This window comes from Amborella trichopoda, chromosome 10, assembly GCF_054954075.1.
Source record: "Amborella trichopoda isolate Santa Cruz 75 chromosome 10, AtrichopodaSantaCruz75HAP2 v2.0, whole genome shotgun sequence".
Lineage (NCBI taxonomy): Eukaryota > Viridiplantae > Streptophyta > Magnoliopsida > Amborellales > Amborellaceae > Amborella > Amborella trichopoda.
In genome coordinates this window covers 7,561,389-7,580,128 of record NC_142345.1, presented here as the reverse complement: position 1 = coordinate 7,580,128, position 18,740 = coordinate 7,561,389, and the positions used below count along the sequence as shown (strand labels likewise).

Genomic DNA, 18,740 nt, shown 5'->3' with positions numbered 1-18,740 from the left:
TTATTAAAATCTCCCTCTAGTCAAATATTTTACGGCTATCACAATATTTTAAATATTAAAACCATATTTCTCAACATTATTTGAAGGTGAGCTTTACTTTGATTGTTTAGAGCCTCGGTCTATACAAACCGCACCCATTTTCTAATCACTTATTAGAACTAAACAAGCCTATATGTAGGAGTGATCATCAATTAATGCCATTGCTCAAATTTTAATCAAAAGTTCTCAAAGGCATCTCACTCTCTCTCTCACAGCGAAAGATGTCACACACTCAAAAAAATGGTGGAAAGGGAGAGAGAGTCCCTTTGGCACATCCAAACATCCAATATAATTGGAACCAAGATTAAAAAAAAATGGATCGGTGATTTAGACGGGGCACCTCAAAAACAATGTGGGATTGGTAGATTGGCGAATTGGATTGGAGAATGAGCCGGATCGGCAAGATATGGAATTAAAAAATCACGATAATTTTTTAAAAATATAGTTTTTTAGGTTTCCTAAAAAATAATAATATTGCCTTATAAATTATGTTGTTTTACTAAAAATATATAAATATTGAGAACATGTCTCATTTCCGAGTGTTTGTTATCATTTTGTTGTAAAATACAACTCATTTCAATAAAATGGATTTCTCTAACTCAAATTTTTATAATGAAAAAAAAGGAATCATACAATAGTTAATAGTTATAGACCTATTGATTTAATAAAGAAAAAAAAAAAGAGAAATACATAAAAAAGGAAAAAAATTTATACAAAAATAAAAATACAAGCGAAAAGTGAAGAATGCACAATAAAATGGAAATTAAGAAAAGGAAAATTGTTTCATGCAAGCTGGACCGTATTTCTACATATGTGGTCCAGAAAGTGTAAAGCATCCATTTGATATAAGTAGGTGTTCTATTTAAAAACAATGAAAACTAGCGGTCCAAATGTTTTCTTACTAGAATTATTGTTTTTAGTTTTTAAAATTTATTTATTTTTTCATATTCATGATCTCTATGTTAGAGATTAAATATTGTTAAAAATTAAATCTTAAAATCCATCTAAAACATAAATTGATTAAGAGGCCCACATTTCTACATATGCGGGCTTGGTTCACAAATGACAAAAAAACTGATGGTGCACTGCTAGAAAATGGGTGTCAATCCTTTTCCACAAGCGATTGACTTTCTCATACTGGTTCTTGTTTAGATTCCTAGAAAATGTACTCAATTCCACATATATTTATCGACTGATCAAAACTCATTTCTGAAGTGTAACCAGGAATTGGTTAGAGATTCTTAATTGTGTTTCTGTGAATCAATGGCAGGGGGTTCAGAGACTAATGGCACTGCAAGTGAGAGAGATCCACTTTTGAACCATCAGAGTTCCTGTGAGACTGAAACGGAAGTTGGGTTATTCTTTTCTTGATGGATTTGTTGTTGCTCTATCCTTTATTTCCATTGCCATGCTTTTGTTTCTCTGTCTATAAATTTATTCTTATAGAAATTTGTATCTTTTGTGCCTTTAGTTTGAGGTACGGTTTCTATAAGGTTGTAAACAATCGAATTAAATTGCACTTTCAAATTTTATCATAATATGTAATTTTGTTGTAAAAGATTAGTAGAATTATCTTAAAATCTACTTTCATAATTAATTAGAAAATTTTAAATTCCAAAAATAATTAAAATCAAGTAGATCTGTAGACACGAAAATCTTGAAAATAGATGGTCTAAAAAATGTGTTGCAAGATGCACTATTTCGGGACTCAAATTTTTTTTTTTTTTTATATTCATACATCTTGATATCGAGATGATCAATTAGAGGGTTTTTCAACATTAAAACAACCTTTCCAATAAAATTTTGAGGTGCATATATAATTCTACATTTTAAGATTGCAACCTTATATAAACCTTTTCTTTTAGATTGATAAATTTGAGAAGTCTCTCTCCTCCTCTCTTCTCTCTTTGTGAATACATGATTCGGAGGATGGTTCATTTATTTTAAGGAATTATTTGTGGGCATCATACATCTTTTTGGTTTTGCTTTTCGGACTTGTTTTATTAGGAAAATATAGTTAAATTGTTCAATAAACAGAGATAACCTATATGGTCAGGTATGGCACTGGATTCTGATTCTCCCTTCATTTACTAAAGGAAAATGTTTTGATATGGCTGCAGCCCACAATAACAGGGTGCCTCCTGTTCCTTCCGTTAATTTGGACGGTCCAAATCTGACGGTCCATATCTTTTTTATAAGTGAAAAGGAGAAACTAGTGTTTTAAAACCCATCAACTTCCAATTTAAGTTGTCGATTTGAATGATGAATTAGTTGGGACCAAACTGGTTCTGAAATGCTATGGGTCCCAACCTGGTTCTTCCTAAAAGCTTATTTTTTATTCTTTATTTTTATTTTTTTAAGCTTATCTAATATTTTCTACCGTCTCCTTTTCAATCCATAAACATAAATCTTTATTTTAATTTTATTTTTATTTTTTGATTACCAATCCAAATACTTTAAGAATCCAAATTACCGATCCAACCAATCTAAACCAAGATTGGGTGTGAACGATTTGCCATCAATCCGGTTTTTTAAACATATAGAGAAACTGGGGCACCCAAAGCCCCGGTTGCCAATGCTTTATTAATTTTTTTTGAAAAATAATTTGATTGGGTTACAACATTTTTAAAATATTTAAAGCCGGATAACTCATTGAAAATTACAATTCAAGTATTGAAAAACTTAATTATTGAAAAATTATTACATGGGATCATTTGGCTTAATCATTAGCGATGTACAAAACACCTAGGATTTCAACCACTCAAAACAGTGTATATTTTAACAAATGATATAGGCCTGCCTCCCATTTTACCCTGTTCAAATTTTTTTGGGGGGTGTTGGAAATTAATTTTAGATTTTTTTCGGGTGAGGATCTAAGGAAAGCCTGCACATTATAAAAACTTCATCCATTTTTCTCCCTTGCTGTTCTTAAGACCTTGTACCCTCCCATTGAATCTCTCTCCTTCTAAATCTCCTCTCTGCTTCTCTCTCCACCTCTGTATGTCTTTAAATCCCTCTGTGATTTCCAAAACCAGAAGATTCATTACATTTGTAGCTGATTCTTTGGTACTTTCTCTTCTCTCTCTTCCCCTGCCGAGCTTTGCTACAATGGGTTTCTTTCCCTCTTCACCGCCGCTACAGCCACAAAAGATGCATCCTTTTCATTTTTAAAACCCGCTTTCCAATTATGTTTCTGGGAATACAGAACAAATCCCTTTTTTTTTTCTTGTCTCCAATAGAATGTCTAAATACTTGTTTTCTATAATTGTCGATTTCAATACCTATTAAAAAATACCGTCTTTTTCTCTCACAAAGAATCAAGCAGTTGATTTCAAGTCTCCTCTGAGAATTTGAAAGTACCCTGTTTTGGCACTTCAGAAAGGATTGGAGCGCTATTGTTTCTTCCATCTTTCATTGGAATTCACATGATGCGGAGGTCCTGAAGGGTGAGATCTTCTTGACGACCATTATCGAGCGCTGGTGTTGGTGTTTTCTCTGAGCTGGGACTTTTTCTGGGTATCTGGTTTTGCATGAGGCGTTTCAAGCTCTTTTCCATTTGAATAATGGTCGCTGGTGTTGGTGTTTTCTCTGAGCTGGGACTTTTTCTGGGTATCCAGTTGTCTGGACATGGGGCCGAAGGGGTTCATCGGATAAATCCCTGGCGGTTAAAAAAAATATAATAAAAAGTAAAAAGTATATTTAAAGCATGATTAAACCAAAAAACATCCAACTTAAATTGAAGATTAATGAAAAAAAAAGGATTTTAAAGAATGAAAAAAAAGATCTTAAAGAATCCATTTGTACCCGAGGCATTTTTTATTTTTCAAAGAAAAGATAGAAAATATAAAAATTCATATTAATGGCGAAAACAATTTTCAATCTTTGTCAATGATAAAAAACATTAAAAAAATACATTACAAAAATTTCTTATTTTTTTAGATTTTATATATTGTTTTTTTTAAAATAATACCCAACTAGTTATCCAAAACCAGTTAGAAACCAGAAGTGGCCGGTTCCCGGTTCCGATCTAACCATACGATTTAAACGGCCCGATTTTTCTACACTAAGCTAGAGAGAAGTGAGAAAGAGGGGAAGGGACAGAGCAGAGTATGGAAAGGATAGGGAAAGTCCACATTGGGGCTCCCGGTTCTTTCGGTTTCTTTTGTTTGGTGGTGTGAAAAATCTGCATGGTCAGGTGGTAGCCCAACTTCAATAAATAGGGCTGCAGCCCTGTAGAAACTGCACTCAAAGGTGTGGTTTGTATAAGGTTACAACTTTAAATAATCAAATTAAGGTGTACTTTCAGATTTTGTCATGAAATACAATTTCGGTATTCAAAATTCTCAAGAGTGTGCCTGAATCTATTTTTATCTTTAATTATAAACTTTTAAACTCAAAAAATAGTTGAAATCCATCCAAATACTATGTTGCTTGATGTATTATTTTTAGAACTTAAAATCTATTTCTCTCTCCATATCTATCATCTCGATGTCGAGATGATAAAGTGTTCCTCTAACATCAAAACAACTCTTATCAAAGGATATCAGAGGTGCAACTTATTTCTGCATTTTAATGTGCCTACCTTATATAAACTCTTTCCTTAAATGATTACATGAAGGTAGACCTGTCTGTCTCTCTCTCAGATTATATTGGTTTAAAACTTTAAATGATTCCATAAACAGAGATAATGAACATCTCTCCCTCTCTTTCTTTCTTCATTGTGGTCTGGTATAAGGACCATAACTCCTAGGCTTGAATCCCAGCTTATCTACCCAAAACAAATGTGGGCACACACTCTAGCCTCTCACATGGGTATATACTTGTTTTCTGTAATATTATCGTTACTTATCAACATGATAACTAGTAAATGGTTGAGGAATTCTAATGTGGTTACTTTCCAATAGGTTGATTCAAAGAGAAGTGATGCCCAATCTACGGATGGTCGTGTTAGTGATCTTGAGCATGGTGATGCAGTGCAGGTGATTATGTAGTTTAATGTGGCTTCCTCTGAGATTGTAAGCAGTTTTTTTATATGATTCAATTTTGAATGTTAAGAAATTTGCAAGGTGATGCAGTGCAGGTGATTATGTTTAAAATGTGGTTTCCTGATTATGTAGTTTAATGTGGTTTCCTGTAAGATTGTAACCAGTTTTATTTTATATGATTTCAATTTTTAATGTTAAGAAATTTGCATTTGTTTTGGTAGTTATCAATGTACTTATCATAATTGTACCGTAAAGGAGCTATCTTTTCCAATTTCTAATAAATATGCTTTCATCTCTTCAGAAATATCAAATGTTTCTCCTGGACATTGGAGTTTATGTTTATTATTACTGCTGATGATACTAGTAGCTATATCAATCTCTTGTTGTATTACTTGCCGATGTCGATCGTTCAATTTCTTTGGTTCATATACCTGAGTATTCTGAATAGGATTGGTGTATGCGAAGCTAGTAACACACATTTCGTTTCTTTGAAACCAGGCTGCAAATGTCGGGTTTTGTAGAGTTCTCTCAATGGTGCGTGACTTCTCTAACTTTTTTCCGTTTGCTTCTTTCTTGGGTATTGCAACCGCTGCATTTCATGAATTGTGGTGAGAATTTTCTCTATATAGATTTATACTAATATATTTTCTCTTTCCAGGCAAAGCCAGATGCCGACAAGCTGTTTCTGGCAACTGTTGCATTACTTATTGCATCCACATCAAGCATTCTAGTTGTGGGTATTTCGCACATTCCACTTTGCTCAATTCCTTCAAATGTCAATTAAGAAATCATTTCTTCTATTTAATCTATTTGAACGCCCTCAACTAAAGCAGTTCAAGTTTTTGGACTGCAGCCAAAATATGGGGGAATGATAATTGACATTGTTTCAAGAGAAGTGAGAACACCTGAGCAACAAATTGATGCACTAGATGCTATCAGGGATACCATATTAGATATTGTGGGTATTGTTGTTATAGGGTATGGTGAACATCGCTAATAAAATTAGTTGATATCCGAGATTGCAATCATGATCATTACATGTGATATGTTTATGTATATGATATTTTAGCTGTGTAGACCATCATCTGACTTTATTCCTTCCCAATTTATGTTAGTGTAGATCAATATGCGAGGGGATGAATACATGGTTATTTTCTTCGGCTAGTGAAAGAGTTGTTGCCCGGTTGAGGCAGAACTTATTTAGTCATCTTATTCAGCAAGTTAGTCCATCTATTCCCATCTCTTGTAGACCTATAACTGATTCAACATTCTTTCTCTTTTATTTGTTTTTAATGATAGGACTATTTCAGGAAATTGCATTCTTTGATGTAACACGAACTGGGGAGCTCCTAAGCTGGCTATCTGAAGATACCCAAATTATAAAAAGTGCAGCTACTACCAATCTGTCTGACGCCTTGTGTGGTATTTCCACTGCATTTATTGGCCTGACCTTCATGTTCCCAACATCTTGGAAGCTAACATGTCAGTAATTAGTTTACTGTTGGGCAATTATCTGGAAAATTCTGTCTTCATGTGTTCTTATAGAATCTTTGGAGTTCATGGCCTTTTGAGATGGATTGTTTCTAGCTATTGATCCAATTTTAAAAATTCTCATGGTTATTTTGCTTAATCACTTATTGATATTTTGATAATCTCGAGAAATACATCATGGCCAAGTTCAGATCCTACTGCTTAACTGCCCAATTAAAAGATAATCCTTAGATATAAACCTACTACTATGAATTCTAGATGAGGAGTATAATTTGAAATTGAAAAGCTCCTTTTTGCAGATGACTTAGGTTTCTATGGCAGTTTGGTTTCTATTGGTTACATAAGAATTCCTCGTCATTTTTCTTATTGAAATTCTATCCTTACTTTTGAAAATCCACTATTTTGATTGCATTACAAATTACCACATGCAACAACAAACTTCTATTTAGTTGAAACCCAATAAGCTAAGCATCTGGAAGGACTGAAACTGTACATAGAATTAGTTTTATGAGGTTATTCCCAATACCCAACTCAGGAAACTTATTTTTTTTTTCTCTTGCACATTAGACTTCCAGTTACAAATACCTCATTCCATCGTGCATCTCCATTGCATAAGTTACTTTCTTATGTGAACTGCTTTTTTGTTTGTTGTCCAACAGTATTGGCATTGGCAATTACACCAGCCATTTCAATTGCGGTACGCAAGTTTGGGCATTATCTTTGCGATCTTTCTCATAAGACTCAAGCTGCTGCTGCAATAGGTGCTTCAATTGCAGAGGTTTTTACTCTCTCTGCTACTTCTCTCTACATTTTTTATATTTATTGCATGTGTGCATAATTAATTATGCATTATTATGCTTCTCTGCTTCTACCTATCACATTTTTCTTTTTCCATTTTAAGCTGTTCTGAGACTATAAATCTGATCGGTTGAAAAAACTAATGATTTTACTGAGAAAGCTACATTACCAAGACACTAAAATGACTGTCAGTTTGGACATGTTTCTAAGGGTTTTGACACGGCTTTTATAAATTAAGAATCAGGATGAAACATCCATATATATATAGTTAAAAACAAAAATATTAGTTATGCATGTAGAAATAGTCCTAAAATTGTGAACAGCTCGGGATTTGAACTTGGGCATGGCCAAAGTTGCAATAAGAATAAGTTTAAAGTTTGAACCTAGGAAATGTTGTTGCTTCCGTTAAAATGTGCAACAAATTGAGCCGCCCTTGGAGTTTTCTTGAACTTCTCTCAAAAATTATATTTAGAGTTTCTGGTCATTTTGCATCATTTCCCATTTTGAAAATTTTCAGAGCACAAAATGATAGGCATACTCACATTTCTAAGTAGCATAGTCAAAAAGAATATTCTAATACTGAGTAATGATAAGTTCGTAATCCATTAGAGTCATCATCACCATCTAATGAAATGAGAGAGAGACAGGCCAGAGGAAAATATTAAAGTTTGTCACCATCCTTTGGACCATGACTATGTCTTTTTTCCTTTTTTTGATCGTAATATACTCTTTAAAATATTAAAGTTTGTCACATATAATCAAAATTTGATCAGATATCTATTTTTATAGTTGAATCATCATTATCATCTAAGCCTTTTCGCAACTAATTGGGGCCGGCTACACAAATCCCTGTCTGCCATTTTGCTCTATTGAAGGTCATACCCTTAGTGAGGCTATAAGTCCCCATATCTTTTCTCTCTAGTTCCACTCATATCCTTTTAGGTTTACCCCTTGCCCTTTTTGGGCCTTCCATTTGAACTAACTCACACCTCCTAATAGGTAATGTACTGAGTTTGTCCCACACATGGCTAACCCACCTAAGTCTACTTTCTCTCATCTTATCGCCTATTGGTGCCATACCTAAATTCTTCCAAATGTATTCATTTTGAATTTTATCCATTCTTGTCTTTCTACTCATTCATCTCAACATCCTCATCTCAGTTACACTCATTCTATGGGTATATTGTTTCTTGACCGTTCAGCATTCCGCCCCATAAAGTAAAACTGGTCGCACAACTGTTCTATAGAACTTGCCATTCAGCTTCATTGGTATGCGGCAATCACGTAAAAATCCGGTTGCACATCTCCCCTACTCTAATTCTATTTGCGTCATCTTCCTCAATTTCTCCATTTTCCTGGATTATCAATCCAATCTATTGAGAGTAAGTTCTTTTTGGTATTTCTTGACTGTCAATCTTGACTACTTTTTCGTACCTACTCATATTATTACTAAATTTGTATTTCATAAACTCTGTCTTAGTCCGGCTGAATATAAAATCTTCAAATTCTAGAGCATCCCTTCAAAGTTCTAACCTTTAGATTTTTCATAGTTGAATACTATGCTTAATTGTTGCTGCTGGTGATTTGAAGCTCGGTGACTAGGCTCAAACTCGCCCGAGTTATTTGAACCTGGAAAGCTGCGGGTTCCGGTTCAAAAACCTAAGGACTCACCCTAGTCTCACGGGGCTTTGGAACCTACTATGATATGATCATAGAGACGAGACTTGGTCTTATTAAGACTAGGCCGAGTCGAACCAGCTGACTTGGGCTCTGGAACCTAGCTGTCTGAGCTCGAATCCATTTTTTACTGGCTGATGCCATGGAAAACATGCATCAATGAACTATTTAAAGATATATTTAAATATGTGAAATGGATTTTCATGCACTTAAATTTACAAATGGCATAAAATGTCAGGAATCTTTTGGTGCTGCCCGGACAGTTAGATCTTTTGCACAGAAGGAGTTTGAAATTGGTCGCTATGGAGAAAAAGTCGATGAGACTTTGAAGCTGGGACTGAAGCTAGCTCTGAGTAACTGTCAAGTTTTACTATATTCATGATTTTTATAACTCCTACCTTTCAATATCTGGAAGTTACTGTTTACCAATGGAGTATGGAAAGTATGCGATAGTCCAAGGGGCTATGAAAGAAGTTTAATCCATGGGGTTCATCACTGTTTGATGAAATGATGATTGGTTGTAGAGAGAGAGTGGGAACCACCAATGATGGACCGCACATTCCCCATCACCATCCATATCATAAACTGGTGATGTCTCCATGTAGACCGTTGTTTGCGAGAGTCCATTTGACAATAGGATATTTTTTTCCTTTTTTTATAATTCTTATGACTTATATGTGCTATCTTCCCTTGTGGCAGATGGTTGTGGGCCTCTTCTCTGGAGGGCTTAATGCAGCATTCGCATTATCTGCTGTCATAGTGGTGATTTATGGAGCCAACTTAACCATTAAAGGTTACATGACCGCTGGTGATCTCACTTCATTTATACTTTATAGCCGTACAGGTACTTCTCAACCATTTATATGTTTCGTATATAACTTAAACATGATATTTTCCTATGCTTGGATTAGATTGTTCACCATGATTTATATAAAATGTGCTCAGTGGTTTATATGAAATGTATTTATTATCAGTTCCTTTTGGTTTTCCTAGTGTTGTTTTGATGAATAAAAAATATTAATTTTAGAGTTACTAAGCCATCTCTTCATGATAGGATTTGATTTTTTCTGATAATTACTGGAATTGATATTAGCCTATGTGGAAACGTGTACCACACTCTAGTGGAGTATGACATAAATTACTCCAAACAGGCATCCCTTATTGTTTCTATTGATGGACAGTGGAGATTAATTGTGGAAGAGGAAAATTTTTTTTTTCTTGTTTTTATTGAGGGGGGGGGGGGGTGGGGGGTGGGTGAGACATGATGTGAAGGAATTGTATTCTATTCACCGTGGAATTGGTACTACAATACATGATTTATACAAGAGGCATGTGCAAACAATGTGTATACATGCAGTATACAGCTATGCAGTTTCTATAGTTGTTCTCATGTAATATACAGTTTCTATATGTGCCCACATAAAACAACCAATATACAATTTCCATACATTCTCACATTTTCATTCAAACTCGAGACAATTTGAAAGAAATCTTGGAGAGTTTGTAAATAAGTTGTAAGAAACTATGCGTAGAATGTGATTTGGTAAACAAATAAGGGAGAGAAATTGTGGCGTGCCAAATATTCTTACCAAAGAAAGTGGCAACCAACTTTGATATGTTTGGTCCATCCATGAAACTCTAGATTTCTTTGAAATATAATGGCGCTTCTGTTGTCATAATACGATGGCATGGAAGCGGTATTATGCACCTCAGTAGTAGTTTGTGTCATGGCCCTTATTTAGTTTCAGTTGTGGATTGAGTAACACGTGTTTGTTTCTCGCTTTCCCAAGTTAGAGGAGAATTTCTTAAAAAAATACAGTATCCTGTAGTGGACTTTTAGTTAATTGGGTTCCCACAAATCTGAGTTGGTATATGCTTGAAGCTTCAGTAAGGAAGAAGAAGAGAAGAATAAGCTCGATGCAGAGTCTCCCAAACATAAGATTTCTTTGCAATACTGCAGCTAGGTGAACAAAACAAGAAGCACTCAGAAATTGGCTGACTAAATGGACTGCACAAGCAATATCTGGGCATGAAATTGTGAAAAATATCAGTTTCTTAACAGGTTGTCTATAAAATGTTGGGTCATGAAGAAGTTCGCCATCCATAGCCCGAAGTTTGACATTCAATTCAGTAGGGGTATAAACTTGCTTGGTATCATCTGCTAGTCATGCTTGGGAAACAAGTTTTTAGGCATACTTGAGCTGAAAGAGCAAACATGAGGGGAATAAGCAACTTCTAATCCAAAGTATTTCATTTTAAATACTTAATGGAGTTTCTATTTATCTTGTCAATAGTGCTTATATCATCCCCTGAGAGAATATATCATCCACATAGACGAACAAAATAGTTTGTTCTTGTGGAGTTTAAGATAGAAACATGGCTGGATTGTGATGGTTTTGTTGAAATCCTACTGATACTTCTATAATTCTGAATTTTAAAACCAAGACCGGAGAGCTTATTTGAGTGTATATAGAGCTCGTTGAAGTCTATACACTCCATTTGGAGAATTTATAACTCAAGGAAGCAACTTCATATATACTTAATCAATATCACTATTGATAAATACGTTTTTAAAGTCTAACTGATACAGAGGCCATTGCTAAATAGTTGTTGTAGAAATTAGTGTCTAAAAGTAGAAATATGAGCTACTGGAGCAAAAGTTTCTGCAAAGTCGATTCCATATTGCGGATTGTATCTTTTTTCCACAAGCCAAGCTTTATATCATTCAATGTTGCCATCTGCTTTTGTCTTAATTTTATATACCCAACAACATCTAACAAATCTTTTTACTCTTGGAAGAGACATAAGATACCAAAACATGCATTTGAATTGAGAGCATTCAATTCATCTACCATTTCTTGTTCCCACCCAGGTTGACCTACAACTTCTTTGTAAGTCTAGGGTCAGAATAAGAATGAACTAAAGCAAGAAAGGCTTGGCGTTGAGTTAAGAAGGTTTCATAATAAGCAAACATGCAGATTGGACAGCAACGTGAGTGCTTTGTCAAACGTTCGGGGATTTCTACAGGATCAGGAAGTGGGGGTGTCTAATCTGGGCTTTCAACAACAATTGATTTGATCTTCTTGATCTTCTGCCTTGGAAGTTGAAGAACTTCATCAATCATTAGGCCTTTGCCCTGAGCTCTCCAGAGGCATAGCGGACCTGATGAGGCTGGTACTCTGAGGGAAGACCTTCGAGTATCAGTTCTTGAGGTGTCCGTCAGAAGGAGAAAGGGCGGGAGAAGAGGGACTGGCTCCTGACAGGTGTTGAGTCGGGAGCAAGCAATGGCCTGGGAAGGTGGCGCGTGTATGCCCCTTGAAGTAGCATTCCGGGTGACTTGGGGGTCAGGGCGGGCTCGAGGTGTGACTCGAGTGGATGACCCATGAGACTTAGAGTGTGTGCGTGAGGTGGAGGCCCAAGGGTGTCCTCCTCGATGTGTTGAGTCTCTAAACATAGAGACTCCCACAGGAGCAATGACAATGTGCTTGCCTTTTGCAGAAAGGGACTCGGCAGCCTTCCGGCGTACCTCGGCAATACGACCGACAAGTGACTTGCCGGTGACAGGGTGCATACTGTAAGTGGCAGTAGATATGCTACAGATGCAGGGTGCCTTGGTGGAAGTTCCACCAGGGCGAAGAGATGGGGAGTTCGGGACCTTTATTTTTTAAGTCCCTCCTCACGCCTATCCAGGTTAAGACTTGGGAAATAGACACTAGTTCTTTGCTCAAAAGAAAAGTTGGGAACGAAGTTCAAGGAAAATCTCTGATTCGGATAAATGGGTTAGAGAACCCTGAAGCCATATGTGGTATGTGAAAACATAAAAACAAAGGAGAAACTCAAACAAGGACGATCCAACGAGGGGTAGTAAGTCTCCAGTGGAGTCGCCAAGCTAGTTAGGTGCCTCGATCTCGCCCTCCGGATCTGGATGATCTGGCGGCACTCATCTCGGGCTTCGAACCCAGGACTTTGAGATCGCTCTCTCGGCAATCTTGCTCAAGAGCCACGGCAGGTACACCAACCGATGAGAGAGAAATTTAAGGTGGGTTCGGGACTTACTGAAGGCTAGCTCGCGTGGGCACCCTTTTAGATCATGAAGAAAGCCCCCCAATTCTACAACTAGTTCGGAATCGCCTCCCTTGGCTTATATTCTCTTGTTTCTATAATCACAAACACATGGTTAATTTTACAAGACAAGTAGGCCAAAGGACCCCACTTTGTCTTTGGGTGAATGTACACAGGCGTGCACATTCAAAGGAGAAAATAGAAGAGATGATGAGATGAGGGTTGGGAGAAAGAAGAAGAGAGAAGAAAAGATAAGAGAGAGAAGTGACTAGCCTAGCACAGTGGCTAGATTGGCCTGATGATTGACCTGTCGTGGTAGCAACACAGGCATGGTAACACGGACCGGCACATCAGCAATACTACTCGACAACAAAACACCAACACCAACCAGCCTGGCACAACGACGAGTTCGACGTGGCAACAAAACGGGTAGGATAACTTAGACTGGCACAACGACAATATTGCTCGCCGACGAGACTACCGTGACAGTGCTAAGCTTGGCTTGTCCCTTGGTCAGATGAGAGAGGAAGAAGAAAGAAGAGAGAGAAAGAAGAGAGAAAAGAGAGATGTAGAGAGAAAAGAAGAGAAAGAGAGAGAAGAAAGGTGAGAGAAGAAGAAGAGGGAAAGGAGTGAGAAGAGAAGAGAGAGAAAGAGGAAAGGGAAGAAGAGAGAAAGATGAAAGAAAAGAAGAGAGAGAAAAGAGAGAGAAAGGAGAGAAAAGAAGAGAGAGAAAGGAGAAAGAAAAGAACAGAAAAAAGAGAGAGAAAAGAATAGAAAGCGGATGACGATGCGTTCCGCCGCCCATGACAGAGGGAAGAGGAGAGAGAAAGAATATGGATGGCGATGGGTTCCGTCGCCCCTGACAGAAGAAAGAGGATGAGAAAAGGGAAAGGACATGTACGACGCTAGGCATCACCGCTCGTGTCGTAAAGGACTTTGACACGACCCGACTTGCCTCTTGAGAAAGGGCCGGGTTCAATGTCCTTGTCTAAGAATGAGAAGGAATGTTATGCGCGGCGATGAGCATCGCCATGCACAACTCAGGGAAGGGGAAACTTGGATAGAGGCCTGGTCCACCACTCGGGTTAAGGCCTGACTCATTGTGCATGTTTCCAGAGGATAAGGGAAGAATGAGAGTGTTACGTCCGGCGATGGGCCTCGCTGTGCACAACTGGAGAGGAGAGAGAGAAGGAATATCTGAGTGAGAGAAAGAAAGACAAAGAGAAAGAGAGAGTTTTGGGAAAGAGAAAGAAGAAAAGAAAAGTAGAGAGAGAAGGAACGTGACAGTGAGAGATGAAAAAGGAAGAAGAAAGAGAAAAGGAAAGTGAGGAGAGAGAATAGGAAAGAGTCAGAAGAGAAAGAAGGAAAGAGAAGAGTAAGAGTTTAGGAAAGAGAGAAGAAGAATAAGGAAAGACGAGAGAAAAGAGGTACGCACAACGCTGCCACTGCTGTGGGTGTCAGAGAGAGGAGAAAACAGAAAGAAAGATTCATGCACGGCATTGCCATCGCCGTGCATGTTCAAACAAAGAGAGACAGAGCGAAAGTTAGAGCAAAGAGAAGAAGGGAGAAGGAGATTTGTGCACGGTGTTGCCATCGTCGTGCATGGTCTGACAGAGAGAGACAGAGAGAAAGATAAACTAGAGAGAAGAAGGGAGAAAGAGATACGTGCACGACGTTGCCATCGCCGTGCATGTTCAGACAGAGAGAGACAAAGAGAAAGATAGAGCAGAGAGAAGAAGGGAGGAGATTCGTGCACGACATTACCATCGCTGTGCATGTTCAGAAGTGAGAGATAGAGAAAGATAGAGCAGAAAGAAGAAAGTAAAGAAAGAGATTCATACACGGCGTTGCCATCGCCGTGCATGTTCAGACAGAGAGAGGCAGAGAGAAAGATAAATATGAGGAGAATAAAGAAAGAAGGAAAAGAGGAAGAAGAAGAAGAGAGAAAAGAAAATGCACATGGCGTTGCCAATGTCGTGTGTGTGAGATAGAGAAAATAAAATAGAGAGAGAGAGGTTCGTGCATGACGCTGCCATCGCCATGCACATTCAGTCAAAGAGAAACATAGAGAAAGATCGAGAAGAAGAACAAAGTGAAGAAGAAGAGGAGAGAGAATGGGACACACACAACACTGCCATCGCTGTGTGGGTTAGAGAAAGAGAAGGAAGAAGATGACATACACGGCTCTGCCACGGCCGTGCGTGTTCACGGAGAAGAGAGAGAAGCCGAGAAAAGAAAAAGAAAGAAAAGAGAGAGGAAGCAAGAGAGAGAAAAAGGAGGAGAGAGAAAGATAAAGATGGGAGGACAGAGAAAGAAAAAGACGAGAGAAGAGAGAAAGAGATAGAGACGAGAGGAGGAGAAAGAAAATTACCTTGCTGAAGAGTACCGACCCTTTTCTTCCCTCTCCTCTCTCTCTCTCTCTCTCTCTCCAAGAAGTACCCACGAATTCCAAGAAGAAACACGAACTTTATTGATCAATTGAGCGGATCAAGGGGAACCAAGGAAGCCCTTTACAATTAGGTTTAGCATTTATTTATAGAATTGGGCCCAAACATTGGTGGATGTCCAAAACTATCTCAATTGATGATAATTACAATTATTTTGAATTAAAATAAATTCTAAAAATAGGTGCAAAATGACTGTTTTGGCCCTACCTAACAATTCGTGGAATTTCAAAACAGTCACTGTTGCTGCCCTAGAACGTGCGTGATCTTTCATGGATGATTCGGGGTTGCTCTGGTGCCATTTTGATCGAAAGATGATTGTTTTCTTGTAGGACTTGACATGATGATCGATTTGATACTAATTTCGAGCTATGGATTGTGTTTTTAAGCCATGATCATGCGACTTGAAATTTCGATGAATATTGAAAACTTCGGATCGATAGTGTTCTCGTTTCTTGATATTTCTTTCTGATTTCTTCGTTGGATCACACTAAGCATGCCGTCACAATCACGTAGCAATAGACACAGCTTGATTTCGTGTCTGGATGAAGATTTTGCAACTTTGGAGTTTTGGCCGGAATCTGGAATTTTGATGCAGGAATTTGCAGTCACTTCGACAACTTTATGTGCAAAATCCGACTATTCATCATATACGAGGTTCGGACCAGAGATAGCTCTAGACCTTACGCACACAATGAAACTAGTCTCGTGTCAATCCGATGCGCGAGCTTCTTGATTTGGCCGCTCGAGCGAGACGTGTCGCTGCTGATTTTCTTGCAACTTTCTTCACCGATCAGCAACTTCTCTCTAGCTTTTCTCCTTGCTCGGGCGTCGTCATGGGGTGTGCCACATATCGAAACGCTCGTCTTGACGAGACGAACATGATCACAAAATTTGAGCGCGATCGGACTCAGAACGAATGAGATATGGCCCCCGAAAGTCACTACCAGAGACGGTAAAAAAAACCACCTTTAATGGTGATTTGGTGTAAAAAGGCCACACGGGAATAGTGTGCAGCCTACCCCTTTTTGGTATTTTACCCATAGCTTTGTCTTGGAGTGCTCGATTAAGCCGAAACGTGATCCTTAAAAGTTTTCAATCGTGCCAGATCCAATGGCGGTGGTCCCACAACAAATTGACGTGCCGAAAATATAGTTCTTGTTACTGCGTCCATTTCAGGGTGCTAGAGGCTGATGTTTTCGACATTGATTCTTTGTCTGCAATGCCTTAGACATGTCGAATTGCGACGAAACTTGACAGGTGGACTTTTGAAGTGCTTAGGAAAATTTTTACTCATTCTGGGAAAATTCTGAGACTGTCGATAATTCCACTGTAATTCAGGCTTTATCAACTGGCTACTCTTTTTATTCCACATCGAGGACCCAAGGTGCTGAAAATGTCTTCAAACAATCATCAATAAAAACTGCTACAAAATCGTCCAGGAAAAGTCGAAACACTTTATTCATCAAATCTATTAACACCGCAGGGGCATTGGTTAACCCGAATGGCATTACAAGAAACTCATAATGGCTATATCGAGCTTTAAAAGCAGTCTTCAGGACATCTCACTCCTTAATTCGCAGTTGGTGATACCCCGATCGGAGGTCGATCTTTGAAAACACTTGGGATCCCTAGAGCTGATCAAAGAGGTCATCAATTCTAGGCAGAGGATACTTATTCTTCACTGTCACTTAGTTCAACTACCTATAGTCAATACATAGCCTCAGGGATCCATCATTTTTCTTCACAAATAGAACAAGTACACCCCAGGGTAACACGCTGGCTCGGACGATTATCCAACAATTCTTGCAACTGCTCTTTTAACTCCTTCAACTCAGTTGGGGCCATTCTATACGGGGCTTTAGAGATGGGAATCGTGCTCGGAACTACATCTATCTCAAATTCAATTTCCCTTGCTGGAGGTAGCGAGGACAACTCTTCCGGGAATACCTCGAGGTACTCCCTAACGAGTAACGACCGATATTTCTTCTAGTTGGGCGTGAACACCCCAATTCTCTACTACATAAGCCATATACCCTTCACATATCTTAGCCAAAAGGCGAGAGGCTCGGAGGGTGAAAATAAGGTGCAGAGGGGGAATATCCCTGCTGCCCTCAAAGTGTAGTTCTGCTTGATCTGGACATTTAAAGGTTACCGTATTTTCATGGCAATTGACGGTGGCATGGTGTGTATACAACCAATCCATGCCCAAAATGACGTCAAAGTCTTGAATATCTAGGTGAATCAAGTCTACTAGCAGGTCACACCCATCAATTGTGATCTTACACTGCCTATATAATCTATCAGTTTCTATAGAACCTCCCACAAGTGTGCATACTACTAAAGTATAGGTGAGACATGTGAAACATTCAAATGACAGGTAAAATGAGGTGCAACAAATGAATGAGAGGAACCAGGATCAATTAAGGCTTTGGCTTTAGTACCGCAGATAGAGAGCATACATCTGATCACCGAGGTGGATGCCTTGGCTTCTTATTCGGTGAGAGCAAACACTCGTCCGGGTGTCTTCGGTCAGTCCTCTATCTTTTCCATTGGGTAATCCTTAACCCAGTGACCAGGCTTGCCACATCTCAGGCGCACGTTCCGCTTCTTGTAGTATTCGGTGGTAGTGTGGTTATCCTTCCCACAATGAGAGCATACCGGGTGTCGATCGTTTACCATGTTGCCCGAGTAATTCTTCTGGGCCCTCTGATTAAGCTGGTAGGGCTTTCCCTTAACATCTCTCCTTGGGAATTATCGGGGCTTCTTTCCAAACCTCCCCAATGGCAAAACCTTCATCTTTCCTTCTTTCCTAGATCTGTGGTCCTCGCAGTCCCTCTCAATCTTTAGGGAGAGGCTACTAATGGGGCATACATCTTTAGGTTGGCCGACAACACTCTCCCTCTAATATCCGGCCGAAGGCCCCTTGCAAATTTAGTCGCCTTCTGCGCCTCAGTATTAATGAGGTGACGTGCGTACCTAGAGAGCTCTGCAAATCTTGTGGCATACTATTTCATCGTGATACCCCATTGCTGGAGTTCAATAAACTCTACTTCTTTTCTCTCCCTGACAGAGTCTGGAAAATACTTTTCATAGAAGGCTGTCGGGAAGTTTTCCCATGTGGTCTCGGTCCCCGACTGCCCCCATGACCGCTTCACCAAGTCCCACAAGTGCTCGGCTTCTCCTTTCAGCATGTCTAACATTCTGCTCATCCGAGCAGTGCAACACTTCTAGGATTTTCTTT

General features: G+C 38.5%; 1 protein-coding gene across 21 annotated transcripts in view; it reads left to right on the top strand.

Moving 5' to 3' along the window:
- Positions 1–1,241: 1,241 nt before the first annotated feature.
- Positions 1,242–18,740, top strand: part of LOC18446246 (ABC transporter B family member 25) — a 30,259-nt gene continuing 12,760 nt past the window's right edge. For 3 of the 21 annotated variants that reach the window (XR_016041847.1, XR_016041846.1, XR_016041848.1), the window contains exons 1-10: positions 1,243–1,389; positions 4,944–5,018; positions 5,523–5,558; positions 5,683–5,757; positions 5,878–6,002; positions 6,145–6,244; positions 6,335–6,506; positions 7,175–7,293; positions 9,229–9,578; positions 9,690–9,834. Coding sequence is in view for 2 of the 21 variants with exons in the window: in XM_088848589.1 (XP_088704715.1) it covers positions 1,303–1,389; positions 4,944–5,018; positions 5,523–5,558; positions 5,683–5,757; positions 5,878–6,002; positions 6,145–6,244; positions 6,335–6,506; positions 7,175–7,293; positions 9,690–9,834 (934 nt within the window). In the remaining 19 variants the exon portion in view is untranslated. Of the gene's footprint in view, positions 1,390–4,943; positions 5,019–5,522; positions 5,559–5,682; positions 5,762–5,877; positions 6,003–6,139; positions 6,245–6,323; positions 6,507–7,174; positions 7,294–9,228; positions 9,579–9,689; positions 9,835–18,740 lie in introns of those variants that run through there. The other 18 variants (XR_016041844.1, XR_016041842.1, XR_016041845.1 and 15 more) reach the window with 13 other exon arrangements.